At 44.6% G+C, this 15,306-nt stretch overlaps 1 protein-coding gene across 1 annotated transcript in view; it reads right to left on the reverse strand.

Moving 5' to 3' along the window:
• Nucleotides 1–541: 541 nt before the first annotated feature.
• The window catches only part of LOC115110093 (LIM homeobox transcription factor 1-alpha-like), a 31,073-nt gene continuing 16,308 nt past the window's right edge, over nucleotides 542–15,306 (reverse strand). Inside the window, exons 4-9 of the mRNA XM_029635447.2 lie at nucleotides 4,978–5,210; nucleotides 4,584–4,744; nucleotides 4,269–4,346; nucleotides 3,911–4,028; nucleotides 3,465–3,620; nucleotides 542–3,370 (exon numbers count right to left, since the gene is read on the reverse strand). Coding sequence (XP_029491307.1) covers nucleotides 3,213–3,370; nucleotides 3,465–3,620; nucleotides 3,911–4,028; nucleotides 4,269–4,346; nucleotides 4,584–4,744; nucleotides 4,978–5,210 — 904 coding nt within the window. The 3' untranslated portion in view covers nucleotides 542–3,212. The remainder of the gene's footprint in view (nucleotides 3,371–3,464; nucleotides 3,621–3,910; nucleotides 4,029–4,268; nucleotides 4,347–4,583; nucleotides 4,745–4,977; nucleotides 5,211–15,306) is intronic.

Genomic DNA, 15,306 nt, shown 5'->3' on the forward strand with positions numbered 1-15,306 from the left:
CCTAATATTGAGTTGCACCCCCCCTTGTACAGTCAGGGCATGGACTGTACAAGGTGTTGAAAGAGTTCTACAGAAATGCTGACTCGTGTTGACTCCAATGCTTCCCACAGTTTTGTCAAGTTGGCTAGATGACCATTGGGTGGTGGACCATTGTTGATACACACAGGAAACTTGAGCATGAAAAACCCAGCAGTGTTGCACAAACCGGCACCCCTGGCACCGACTACCATACCCCGATCAAAGGCACTTCAATCTTTTGTCTTGCCCATTCACCCTCTGAATGGCACACATACACAATCCATGTCTCAAGACTTAAACATCCTCCTTTAACCCGTCCCCTCCCCTTCCTCTACACTGATTGAAGTGGATTTAACGAGTGACATCAATAAGGGATGATAGGTTTCACCTGGATTCACCCGGTCAGTCTGTGTCATGGAAAGAGCAGGTGTTCATCATGTTTTGTACAATCAGTGTAGAAGGAGAAGCCTTGCATCATCCGCATCACACATACTCAGAATAATGTAGGCATATTTAGTCAGACTCTGAATTGACAGGTTATATTGACGAAACGCGACATTACACTCAAAAAGCACACAATGGAATAGGTCACAGAACAAAAACTTGGAACAATATCTTTCAGACAAAAATCTAAGATTAAGAATTTCTCATACCATCCAGAGAAATGTATCACACAATAAATTATATCCACGTAAATACTATACTGTAAAAAATATATATCATCAGTCAATTATGAGAAATCATATAGGAAGTGGACTCCACAAGATGGTCCCAGTGTGGGTATAAGCTATAGGAAAATACTGTCATCAGTGCTATGTTCATAGTAATAATTATTTACATTTTGAAAGTGTGGCACACACAGCTCATGCTACAACATAAATACTTAACCATAAGAGTACAAAATATTGAACAACGTCTATTGTAAGGAGTTTTTCGATCAAAGATAAATTACAGTGATTATACCTATAGTAGTACTGTAGTATTCATTGTAACAACAATAATATTAACACAATTATTTTACATTGGAACACATACTTGTTTATCGTCGCTAGGGCCAGTAGTTTTCCTGACCACGTGACCTGAACAGGAAAAACTCCTGGGCCTAAACATACTTTTTACTTATGTTTTACACACCAATTAATATTCAACTTCTACATTTTCGTTTAGGGCTTAGCGTTTTTCCAGCCCAGGACAAACTCCTGCACCTTTTAGTGAATACTTCACAGTATTAAAGAAATAGTTACACGAACGCTAGATCTGGTAGAGGGTGTTACGAATGGCTTGCTGATGCTGAGCATTCCCAAGCAAACCCCACATAAAACCCTGAACCAGAGCTACATGAAAGCGTTACACTTTACACAACCCTGTTTCCTTTATAAGGTTTTCTGAATGACCCTGTTAGTCTACTTTATAGTGGTGTTTCTCAATCCTGGTCCTGTGGACCCAAAAGGGGGGGGTACATTTTTGTTTTTGCCTTTCGCACCTGACAACGCACCATCTTGACCACACAGCAGCGCAGAGCTTTCAAGGCCTCCTTCGAGGTGTCCTCCGAACCTTGCAGAAAGGTAAGCAGACCAGGCACAACATTGTTTCTTTCTTCTTTGTGCACCCCTTTAGGTCCCCAGGGCCAAGATTGAGAAACACTACTCTATTAGGACCCTGATGTTATCTACGGTCTACACATCTCCTTTCACTATGTTGACTAATGTGAACTAATCGGGTTACAGGGATTTGTAAATCATTTCCCGTATTAACATTGCTAAAAACCCGAACCGACACACTAACCTGAGAGCAAACTCTAGACCTAAGTTACCTAACCCACATGTTTCACTCATTCCCAAACAAATCGAGCGTGCCACTCTGTACCCTTCAACTCATCTTGACCTCTTATGAAATCTCTCCAACGTTCCTCCAAATCCACCCAGTACCTTTATTCCAGTCATTCATTTAGGCCAAGCTCCCATTCACTTTTTGATTTGACTGAATTGACCCCATCCACGCTATGAACCAGTGGCCATCTCCAATAGAACGCTTTTTGGGTTGAATCATGTTCTGGAGGCAGCTCTGCCCCAAGCCTGCTGTAACCTCTCTGGTATGCGTCTTCACTCTGCTCCTTAACCCTGCTGCCAAGAAGACCCCCTAACCGTGTGGGCACAACAAGCAGGTCAGATCCTGAGCTAATGAATGAAACACTCCCCATCCATTAGCAACCTAATAAGTAACATAGGTTTCTGACTCACAAACACACAGACCTGACAGACCTGGGTTCAAATAGTATTTTCTTTTCTTTGAAATACTTTAGCTGCCCTTGATTTAAGCTTGCCTGGAGCAACGGACCAATTATATGAAACAAATTAGAGAGTATTTGATCAAGTATGTTGTCAATAGGATTTCACATCTGTCTGCTACAGGGAGGATGTTGGGATCAAGCAAAAGAGCGTGGCCGTGTCCGAATTCCCATACTTGCGTCCTAAATAGTAGGCCGTTTGAGTATGTGAAAAAAAAGCTTTCTAGTATGTGAAATCTTGAAGATCTAGTATACTTTAAATGCCCGGATGTCATACTCATTTGGGCTTTTCATCTAAGTAGAATTCGCTGGGCACTATTGAGGAAGATCATCGCCTTTTCACACCCGCGTGTTCAACAACAACTGATTATCAGAATAGGGGATGCTCTCTGCCCATAAAAATGTAAGAACGGCGTGGATCAAGAGCGAACGGCGCATTCGATGACGCCTTCTCAGTATGGATGAGTAGTACTTTGATGTTTGTCGCTTACTGCATACGTTTGTACTAAACCGAACGTTCGAAATAGTATGTAATACGATTAGTACACAGTATGCCGTTTAAGTAAGTAATGGGCAAGCCAGACTTCGGACACGGCCTAAGTCATAGTTGAGATCTTAAATGGCTACCTGGGTCGTGTTTGGTATGGAAAAACGTGTTCTTAGTGGATAAATGAAAGTAGTACCTCCCCGTTTCACTCCCAACCTTTTCCGCCCTACTGAACATGACCCAGGTGTTTACTATTATGCTTTTACTTGGTAAGGTACAATAACCCCGGTCAGATATGGATATGGACCCAGCTCAAGCATGGTTGGTGTGATGACCTTCTGGGCCTTGTAGGATAACCGGTCATTAGCTGCTTCTCTGAGTGGTGATTGGTGGAGTGAGTCAGGGGTAAAGGGTGAGGGGTCAGGATGTGAAGTAGGAGTTCTGCATGGAGTAGAGGCGGTCGATGGGGTTTCCCACCCGCCCCGCCAGGAGCCCACCTTCTGCCGCTGCCAGAAGACAGTCGCCGAGGTGACTGAGGCTCCCGTCGCTGTCCAGATCGTGGAACACAGTCTCTGAATCTAAAGGGGAAATAGAGTTAGTATGTCTGCCTGTTTGGTCCGTCCATCTCTCTCGGTCTTTTTCCATCTCTCTCCCTCTCCCTCCCTCTCTTACCATAGGAGTGAAGATGTTCAGAGCCTAGCTGAGGAGGGGTGAGGCCATGGCGGAACGGCTCTCCTCCGTAGATGTTGGGGTCCAGAGCCAGTAGCTGCTGTCGTGGCAACGAAGGGTACGCCAACAGACCGTCCAATCCATGACCACTCGAACCGTCTGGGAAGAGAGAGACTGAACATTAATCAATCCCTGCATCTCTTCCTCTCGTCCTGCCCCTTTAACTCCAGAGACATTGTTTCACCTGCCTTGAGGTGAGTTTCCTGAAACTTCGCTACTTTGGCAAGCTACTCTGTTAATTGTCACGTTTGTAGCGAAAGACTAATCTTCCTGTGCACGAATGAACAAAAACTGTCAAATGAAGCACTTCTACATCTACCGTTCCGCGAGTTAAGTACCAGTTAGCTACAAGGCTTTTGTGAAATCCCTGCTCTATTCCCCCCTCTTACCCTCACTGTCATCGTTGCTCTGTCGGCCCCCCCTGCTCGGCCCTCTCCTGGACCCTCCCAGCTGCTCCTGCTCCTGCTGCTGCTGCTGTTGCTGCTGCCTGCGAGCTATCTTCTTCATCTGCAATGCACAGGACCAACACACTGATAATGGACTCAATGGCACTATTGCTCTGTCATTCGTTATAAGGATAATTCTTCCTTGTGTTATTTGGGTGGACTATCCCTTTAACTGTGCTTTAGCCTTTAAAATAAATGTTTGCATGCAGTTTCAGAGCAATTGCGCCATTAGATTCATGATTAGTGTTATTGGTTGTATTAGTGTCATGGGCGGGGGTTCAGGACAGGTCAAATATCTCACCTTTGCTCTCTGGTTTTGGAACCACACCTGCACGACTCGAACTGTCAACCCGGTCTCAGCTGCCAGTGTCTCTCTCACCTGAAGATAAGAGAAATTAAGCCATGACACTAAATGGGACTGTGTGTGTATATGACGGTGTGTGTCTGTGTGTGTGTGTGTGTGTGTGTGTGTGTGTGTGTGTGTGTGTGTGTGTGTGTGTGTGTGCGCGTGTGTGTGTGCGCGCGCGACGCGCGCGTGTGTGTGTGAGAAAGAGAAGGAAAAGTGAAAAAGAGAAGGAACAAAAGAAAGAAACTGTGTTACGCCTGGTCTGCTTACCTTTCTGCAAGGTTTGGAGGACACCTCGAAGGAGGCCTTGAAAGCTCTGCGCTGCTGTGTGGTCAAGATGGTGCGTGGTCGCTTTGACCGTTTGTGGTCCTTCCCTTCGCCGCCCTTCCCCCCTACAGAACCGCCCCCACCATCCTCATCCTCACTCTTCACTGAGGGGTGTGGAGAGAGAAAATAGGATCTTCAATTGACAGACAGATTGGTATCAAATGGTGCCTAGTAGTGAATCCCAATGAAAAAACAAGTCATTAGGTTATCACTGTGTAATTACGTAATCTCCTGCACTTTCTATACCGTAGCATAAAGTGCCACCTAGATTTCATCCAGTGATTGTATGGTTTGATTGATTGATTGATTTGTTGGTTGCCCCGTCTTTTCTTGTTACCTGACTCAGTGGGTGTGGGGCTGATGGCAGCCAGCATCTCTCTCTCCTTCTCGTAGTCTCCTCTGCAGAGCAACTGGCCCTCCTTCAGGACAAACTCGTCCCCGCGCTGCAGCCGGCGCTCACACTCACAGCAGCTGAAACAGCCCAGGTGGTACACCTGCCCCAGCACACGCATGATCAGCTCTGAGCGGCCAATCACCTGCAGGCAGGCACTGCACTTCCTGACAAACAGCCTATAGGGACAGAGGGGGGAAAGGGTGCGTTCCAGTGTGTAATAGGTCAGGTGTCTTTATTGCAGTCGGGTGTGTTCCATGTTGTCTTTTTTGCAGTCCTGAAGAAGAGTTAGTTTAACGTCACAGTAGGAATATGATAAAGTAATATTCTGAGATGTGCAGAAGACACCGTCTTGACCACACAGCAGCGCAGAGCTTTTAAGGCCTCATTCGAGGTGTCCTTCCAAACCGTCGTTTTTGAAGTCGGGCTGCAGATGATCAGGTCTCACATTGCTTGCAGGAGTGTTGTAATTTCTCACTAACATGATATTAGCAGTCCTCTGAGATGTGCCGAGCGACTGAATGAAAGACAACCTGGAACGCACCCAAAGGCAGAGAGACAGACACAAGATTGCCTGAAAGATTAGACCTCATTTGCACCTGTGGAGATTCTCAACCAAACCTGTGTGCGGTATATAATTAAATGTCACATCAGAATTTCCCAGAACTTAAAGCTTGAACATCTAACATATGTTTACTGCAATAACAGTATGTGGTAACGCTTCAGAATGTTGTTCTTCACTGATGACACTTGGGGGCAGTAGTCAACTGATGTGTAGGGAGCCTGCACTGAAGTGTTGGTGGAATCTTGGTCTTTTACTAATTCTTTACTAATTCTTTACATGAATCTATTTAACGAGCTGGTCCAGTGTTTTAGCCCATCATTACCTACTATTCACAATTTTGTAGGATTTAAAAGAGAACATGTGAAACAAGCATCGTGCTTGGACAATTTTAAAAAAAAAACGGGGCTTTGTTGTCTACTTTCCTTTTGTCTTTTCATCACTCCTCTCGCGTGTCCCAACCCCTTTCATTTTCTCCCACTCTTCATTCTCTTCTCATCAACATATCAATTCAATTTAAAGGCCCCAAAACTCCTGCTTTTAAATTCCTCTTGAAACCCAGTTGTTTTATCACTCTGCCCCTCCAGTATTTTCTGACAGGATTCCCAATTCTCCCCCCTCCGTCCCTTCTCCTTCGCTCCCTGCCTCTGTAGTTCAGTGAAACTAATAAAGACAGGATTAATTAGATTGTTGTTTAAACAGTGCGATGCCCAGACAGACGCTGTAAACTCATAACCAGGGATTGGCCATAGCATGGGGTTAATCTCTTTCTCTTTTACACACCAAAATACACACACAAACACACACACAGACCCCCCCCCCCCACAAACACACACACACTCTCTTTTTTCCTCTGTCTCTCTAGCCTAACCCAACCTATAAACTCACACATATATTTACAGGAAAACCAGGTTACTCATGAGTATACGGTGAGTACTTCCATATACTATACATTTCCACAATATCTATACATATCTAAAACACCCACACGCCTAATCATATGATGGCATATTGACACTGGGGAAATCCCCGGTCTGTAAACAAGACTGCAAACAAGAGGTCTGCTGTGGCAGTGACTTAGCTCATAGAACGAGAGAGACCATCGAAATAAGAGAGAGTGTGAGAGAAAAATATTTCTGTTGAGGCAAGAGGCAAGGGATGGCTGGATGAGATGAGAAAGTGACAGGATGACGAGGGACAGAGAGATGGAGGGAAGTTAGAGGGAAAGAAAGGAGAGAAAGAGAGGTGATAAGTCTCACCCTGGGTGAGAGGAAGGTGTTGCTACCCCAAATCTGAAGGGCGGAGAGGGGAAGAGGTGAGAAGAGGAACGGAGGAGAGGAGAGTGAGCCAGGTCGGCACATTAGAGCTCCTAATCTGTGATCTTGTCCTGTCCAAACCACAGCTGCCACGGATAATCTATCTCAATCCATTGGTCTGCCAAAACTAGCTAACACTCCCGAAAATTACCCCAATCACAGCCCACCACCGTCACACATACTTACTGAACCAAACACACTCCCTTGCCAAACACACTTACGTGCACACACTCACACACACGGACGCACGAGCACACCGATCGAGGAGCACCACTTCACCACTAATCCAGTCACCACCACCACCATCTATTCACTTCACACTCCATTGTACCAAGCTGTCTGTCTATAACACACACAAAGTTCTCTCAAGTGCCTCCTCTTAATTGCCTCATTGCCTACAGCAATTGTAAAATATCTTATCCAATAGCCCCGAAAATGGCAAACCAGTATTTATCGTTTAAATGTGGCAATCTGCTATTTTTTTACTTGAACATTTATGGCATATACACATTCATAATTGAAGAATATAAAACTTGTGCCTCATGAGTTTAGTTCAATTGTCTTACCCCATCATTACCCAAATTATAAGATTGTTTTACTGCTTTGTTCATAAACAAAGTAATAAAACAGACACTGTATAGCCTCAAAATATTGGTTAAAACTATACATTTGATCTCATGGATGGTCGGTCTTTACATCAATAGCTCTGTATACATTTGAGAGTAGTTACATTTCTCCATCCCTCAGCCATTTACAAAACCAATGGCAGGGTGACGGCTTTGTTATTGTTTTAACTGCAGGTTTCCCCTTTAAATCCCAGTTTTTGTTTTTTAATCCCATTTTATACTGCCAGAATTTACTCAAAATAAAGGCGACTTGGGACACGGTCACCAGACCACAATTCCTCTGCAGTGTTTAAGTCCTGCTTTTTGGTTACTAATCCCATTTCATAGTGCCATATATTGTAGAATTTACTAAACTTGGAAACTGAGGGCAACAGTCACTGAGGGAGGTCTCTAAGTAGATCAGTATAATCCCCCTAATAGAAGTGTAATTCACAATAGACCTACTTGTGGCCCAAATGGCACCATATTCACTTTATAGTGCACTACTTTTGATCAAGCCCCATATGGCTCTGGTCAAAAGTAGTGCACTATATAGGGGATATGGTGCCATTTGGGCCGCATCCCCCATAACCCAGAGAGAGGAGAAATGGCTCATGACTGCTATCAGGATATCACTTTAGACTAAACACTATTTAGGCATAATGAAGCCTTCATAAACCCTTTATGAAGCCTATATAGGTATCTCCGAAATTATCACAAGCATTCGTAAGCAAACGGGGTTACTTTTCACCCTGGTTGGCACTTTGACCTCCCCAATTCACCGCACCAATGAGACTGACACGGTTCGGATCCAGTCTCTTGCACAGCAGTAGGTTACGACTGTTAACCTACTGAGTTAAACTGAGACATTAGCTTGGGGAGCGAATGCAAGTCCTCAGATCTCAGCAAAGACTCTGTTATGCATGTGTTAGTTGTATGTTGATGTGTACGTGGTGCTGCTTGCTCCTATGTGCGTAAGCTCATGCATGTTCGGTATGTGTCCATCCATGTGAATGGATTAGTGAAAATGTGCATTGGGTTTTGTATTGTCAGCTATCAGTGGATGTTTGTCTTAGCATATTGGAAATGTAAGTGTAGGTGAGGTTGTGGGTATGGGATCTTTACAGTGAATCTGGATGTTACAATCTTAGTATGGCTTTAGTATAATTTTATTTTGGTGTGTATGTGTGAGCGTGAGCGTGAGTGTGTGTGTGTGTGTGTGTGTGTGTGTGTGTGTGTGTGTGTGTGTGTGTGTGTGTGTATGAGCGGATATTGCACTGTGAAGCAGGATGGCTCAGAGCCAGAGTTCGGTAATCACATCATCTCCTTTTATTAAATCTCCCTGCACTGCTCCTGTGTTATTAAAATTTCCCAGCATTCCCCACGATACCGCTCCCTCCGCCACCACCACAAACACGCAAACACACACACTGGCACGCACACAAACATGCTCACGTCCACACGCACACACACACACACACTCGTGACTCACACACACACACACACACACACTAAGATACACGCATTCAAAAACAGGAGGCCTAGTTTAGTAGGGGTGTGGCTTTCAGATAGTTCTTTTTGGCCACCCATGAGAGTCAATGTCATTCCTGTTAATCTGTTCTGTTGTATAGTTATCACGTTTAGCTTCAATGAAGCTTACAGAAGTGTATGAGTTCCCTAAAAGCTTATGTAAATCCCACTGGTGGGATGCAATAAGGTGATATACCTTTATTATAATTAAGCAATAAGGCCCGAGGAGAGTGTGGTATATGGCCATTATACCATGGCTAAGGGCTGTTCTTATGCATGACGCAACGTGGTACATTATATACAAAAGTATGTGGACACCCCCTCAAATTAGTTTGGCTATTTGGGCCAAATGCATTGCTGACAGGTGTATAAAATTGAGCACACAGCCATGTATTCTCCATAGACAAACATTGGCAGTAGAATGGCCTTACTGAAGAGCTCAGACTTTTAATATGGCTCCGTTCTAGGATGCTACCTTTCCAATAAGTCAGTTCGTCAAATTTATGCCCTGCTAGAACTGCCCCCGGTCAACTGTAGGTGCTGTTATCAGGAAGTGGAAATATCTAGGAGCAACAACGGTTCAGCCACAAAATGGTAAGCCACATAAGCTCACAGAACGGGACCACCGAGTGCTGAAGCACGTAGTTTGCAAAAATTGTCTGTCCTCAGTTGCAACACTCACTACCGAGTTCCAAACTGCCTCTGGAAGCAACGTCAGCACAAGAACTGTTCACCGAGAGTTTCATGAAATGGGTTTCCATGGCCAAGCAGCCATACACAAGCCTAAGATCACCATGCACAATGTTAAGCGTCGGCTGGAGTGGTGTAAAGCTCGACGCCATTGGACTCTGGAGCAGTGGAAACGTGTTCTCTGGAGGAATGAATCACATTTCACCATCTGGCAGTCCAACGGAAGAATCTGTGTTTGGCGGATGCCAGGAGAACACTATCTGCCCCAATGCATAGAGCCAACTGTAAAGTTTGATGGAGGAGGAATAATGGTCTGGAGCTGTTTTTCATGGTTCGGGCTACGCCCTTTAGTTCCAGTGAAGGGAAATCTTAATGATACAGCATACAATGATATTCTAGACGATTCAGTTTGTGGAAGGCCCTTTCCTGTTTCAGCATGACAATGCCCCTGTGCACAAAGCGAGGTCCATACAGAAATGTAGAGATCGGTGTGGAAGAACCTGACTGGCCTGCACAGAGCCCAGACCTCAATCCCATCAAACACCTTTGGGATGAATTGGAACGCTGACTGCGAGCCAGGTCTAAGTGTCCGACCTCACTAATGCTCGTGGCTGAATGGAAGCAAGTCCCTGCAGCAGTGATCCAACATCTAGTGGAAAGCCTTCCCGGACGAGTGGAGGCCGTTATAGCAGCAAAGAAGGGGACCAACTCTATATTAATGCCCAGGATTTTGGAATGAGCTGTTAGACGAGCAGGTGTTCACATACTTTTGGTCATGTAGTGTATATTGGCCATAAATCACAAACCCCCGAGCAGTGGTGGAAAAAGTACCCAATACTTGAGTAAAAGTACACACCCCTTAATAAAAACTTAAGCAAGTAAAAGTGAAAGTCACCCAGTAAAATTATTTGTTTCTAAATATACTTAAATATTTTTTTTTTAAATGTAATTGCTAAAAGTAAAAGTACAAATCATTTCAAATTCCTTATATTAAGCACAGCAGATGGCCCAATTTTTAATATTTTTTTATTCACGTATAGCCAGGGGTACACTCCAACACTCAGACATCATTTTAAAACAATGCATTTATATTTAGTGAGTCTGCCAGATCAGAGGCAGTAGGGATGACTACGTGTTCTCTTGATAAGTGCGTGAATTGGACCATTTTCCTGACCTGCTAAGCATTCATCGTGTAACAAGTACTTTCGGGTGTCAGGGAAAATGTATGGAGTAAAAAGTACATTAGTTGTCAAAAATATAAATAGCAAAGTAAAGATACCCCCCCAAAATATTTAAGTTGTACTTTACACCACTGTCCCCAATGTGCCTTATTGCTATTATAAACTGGTTACCAACGTAATTAGAGCAGTAAAAATAACTGTTCTGTCATACCCGTGGTACACTTAAGGAATACGGCCCGAGGGGGTGTGGTATATGGCCAATATACCACGGCTAAGGGCTGTTCTTAACCACAACACAACGTGGAGTGCCTGGATACAGCCCTTAGCCATGGTATATTGGCAATATACCACAAACCCCCTAGGTGCCTTATTGCCATTATAAACCGGTTACCAACGTAATTAAAGCAGTAAAAAATGTTTTGTCAGACCCTATATCTGATATACCACGGCTTCCAGCCAAATCAGCATTCAGGGCTCAAACCATCCAGTTTATAAAGTCTTATATATCGCGGCTGTCAGCCAATCAGCATTCAGGGTTCAAACCATCCAGTTTATAAAGTCTTATATATCGCGGCTGTCAGCCAATCAGCATTCAGAGCTCCAACCACCCCAGTTTATAATACAGTATGTAATAAATGATCTTCATATTATAGATTGAAGAATGTGTAAAATGCAAAAACAAAATAACAGGTAGACAAATCAAATCTATCTGAAAATAATTGAAGGATTACATTTAAAACAGACCCAGCTGCTAGGTCCACTCAGAAGGACAGTAAAAAATACCCAACTGATAGTTAAATGAACCAATGTTTGGGTAATCCCAACAACCCAGAAAACAACTGGCTGGGTCAAAATAACCTAGCATGTGTTCTGTCCAATACTTACCCAGTGCTGGGTTACCAAATAATCCAAATTGGGTTGTTTTTAACCCAGTATTTCTTGGAGTGTATGCGTCTCAGACACGGTACATCACAGAACAGTGATATACAAACAGAAATAACTTGCAATCATATGTATGGAAGCCATTTCCTTCAAAGCCTATGTGTACTTATAGACAACGTGCATCAGACAGTCTTATTTGATTCCCAAACATTTTGAGCTATACGGTATGAATGACCCTCTGATTAGTATAAAATACAATATCAAGGTTTATTGCTAATGATTAGCAGACCAGTCTCTCCGTACACTTTTCTTTTCTCAACTATTTACACTCCATACTCCACATCTGATCTCGACTGAAAGATTTGACCCTTTAATGACAGCTCAGATAAGGCATAACATGACCACATGGAACATACCTGCAAAGAGTAACGACTGAAAACTGTGCAGAACACTGTGCTTGATGCTTGGGAGAGTGTGAGAGGAATGTGTGGATGTGTGCGAGGATATGGATGAGTCTCTGTGTGTGTGTGTGTGTGTGTGTGTGTGTGTGTGTGTGTGTGTGTGTGTGTGTGTGTGTGTGTGTGTGTGTGTGTGTGTGTGTGTGTTTAGATAAAACAGCTAATCCCCAGGCCACCAGAACGCAATATCCTGTCTGGCGGTTTCTCATTTCCTGTCTCTCTCTGGCGGAGCGGGGTGCAAGGGGGAGGGAGCAGGGGGAGGGGAGGGGACCCGTTGCCCCAGAAACAGGAGATACAGCCCCCCGATTTGAGAATGTTGACACCGCTCTCTCTCTAGCTCTCTCTGTCTCTCTCCCTCCCTCCCTCTCTCGGGTCCACCCCCCCCCATCTTTCCTTTTCTCGCTCTTCTTTTATTATCTCAGATTTAATAACGGCGAGGCGAGCAGCTTGTTCTTCCATGAAACATTTATTAGCTGTCTGTAATGAAATTGTTGTGGGGGAGGCCAGATGATTGGGGCTCATCGGGCATTATGCAAAAACCCTGGCAATATTACTAGGGGGTGACACAGACACACCTCACCTTCCTGCTCTTCTGTCTTCTCCTCCATGGCTTTCATCTTCTCCTAAATCTCCCTCTTTTTATTTTATCCCATGCACGCCCCCAATCTGCAATTTATCTTCTCTATCAACTTTCTCCAACTTCTTCTCGTTTTCAGTCACCTCTCTGTTCTCTTTCTGTCCTTCCTCTCTGCATAGCTTTGACACAATGCATGCCGTGATATAAATCACTGTAAGGTTCTGTCTCTCCATCTCTATTCTCTTCCTACCTCTTCTCTCTCTTTCTCCTGCATCACCTGTTGACCTGAGCTGGGAGGTGACGTGAGAACCCTTACTGTGTGTCTGGTGGAACAGAAGGACTCTCTGAAATAGCACCATTTTCCCTATATATAAAGGCACTACTTTTGACCAGACTGGCAACCTGTTCCCTATATGGAGCACTATAGTGAAATACTTTAAATTACATTTAATGTCATTTCAGATAGAGACAAGATATTGCGTTAAAAACCACAATACTACTCCTCAATCTGTATATGGAGTACTAAACGTGGCTCTGTCTGTCTGTCTGTCTGTCTGTCTGTCTGTCTGTCTGTCTGTCTGTCTGTCTGTCTGTCTGTCTGTCTGTCTGTCTGTCTGTCTGTCTGACCATACCCCCTGTGGACGACTGTGTATGAGCCAAGAGCAACAACATATCCCTGACACACTCCTACACTCCCTCGGACTGAACCATAGTGAGTGCAAACACATGGGATGAATTCCTAACAATTCTACAAATAATTCTTCAGAATGGATATCATTGGCTGCAATAGGCTATGCTTCGGTTCTGACTGTGTGCCGCATTGTACAGTAGGCTTCTACACCTGCATGGCTTGCTGTTTGTGGTTTCAGGCTGGGTTTCTGTACAGCACTTTGAGATGTCAGCTGATGTAAGAAGGCCTACACAAATACATTTGATTTGATTTGATTTAGGCTTGCTGCAGTTGTGTTGATTAATCAGCTTTGTGGGTTTTGGCACATCTTTTTTAGCAGTATATATGTTTCAGCAGTATGGGGCAGAATGTCTTATGCTTGATTTAACCCATTCTTTCCACTGTGCATACTAACTAACTATCCATCTCCTAGCACAGTTATACTGTATATTATGGTATATACAGAATATAACTATATACAGGTACTGTGCATGTATTGTTCTTCTCTTAGGCTTGTCATCACTGGAGTGGCTGAGTACATTTGGTAATTAGCGCTGTGTCCAATCAACCCCCTCCCTCCACCCCACCTTCCCTCTCCTCCCGTCCTGAGACACAAAGAGGCGCTGAGCGGAGAGACGATTAAGAGAAAACGAGGGATAAACGGAGAGATAAACTGATTGGTGTCATCACTGCTATCAATCTCAACGAGCGGGAAATGAGGTTTGGAATTGAGAAATATTATTACAAACCAGACAGTGATGAACGAGGTAATGGAGAGAGGGGGAGCGAGAGAGGGAGGCGGGAGGAGCGTGAGGGGGACGGGTGGGAGAGATGCTGTATCTGTGTGGAAGACCTATGGTTTCTCTGTTCTCAATCCCAGCCTAGTACAACAGGGATTCCACATAGAACCACGTAAGATGAGAAGGTGAGCTTCTGGCCTGGCAGTTTGAGAGATTGTTTGGTCAGTGAACATTGGACTTGGCCGTGACTCTTGGGGCCTCCGCTCCCGTGTGACTGTGGGAGTCTCCCCTCTCCCCTGCTCCAGACAGGGTCTCCTTGTCCCCCACCCCACAGAGTGATCTATTAGAGCCAGCATTGCAGGGCCAGAGGGTCGGCTCTAGCAGTTACCGGCGATACCACCTTGGGTGCAGATGCCTGTGTGAGTGTGGAATCGATTCCCAGCCCCGCCGTACTTTCCACACAAACCTCTCACTATCATTTCCGGTCTCTCTCTCTACAATGTCTCTACTACTAAAAAAAATCAATGGTGTTTTACCACCAGCTATGGTGAGACAGTGATGTCCACTGTAGTGTCCTACATGTTGATATCCACTCCATGTGTGTGTGCAGTAGGAGCAGGCTATGTGCTGCTTGGTGGTGGTGTTGGTGGGAGGGGGTAGGCCTCCCACTCCAGACTGATATTGAACCTGGGCTCCAGGCTCCTCCAGGCTCTAGTCACCCGCCGGGCCCCCAGGGCGCAGGGCCTTTATTGGTCTGAGACCTGGGTCAGCCTAGAGACTCTGCTCTCTGTCACTCTGTGGGAAGTGTGTGTGGAGTGTGTATGCGTGTGTGTGTGTGTGTGTGTGTATCAGAGTGTGAGGGGGATACTGGAGAGTCCGTACGGGCAGCGGTCTCTTGGAAATTGTTTGCAGTAAACACACACACCTCTCGTCTAAGAAAAAAGACAAATATGAAAATATTTGAAAACAATGGCTAGACAGAGATACTGTAGCGGGAAGAGGCAAACATCTGGGCACAGCTTAGTAGAACTATGCTCCTCACGTAATGAGTAAACCTAACCCTA

Source organism: Oncorhynchus nerka, linkage group LG26 (genome assembly GCF_034236695.1).
Source record: "Oncorhynchus nerka isolate Pitt River linkage group LG26, Oner_Uvic_2.0, whole genome shotgun sequence".
NCBI lineage: Eukaryota > Metazoa > Chordata > Actinopteri > Salmoniformes > Salmonidae > Oncorhynchus > Oncorhynchus nerka.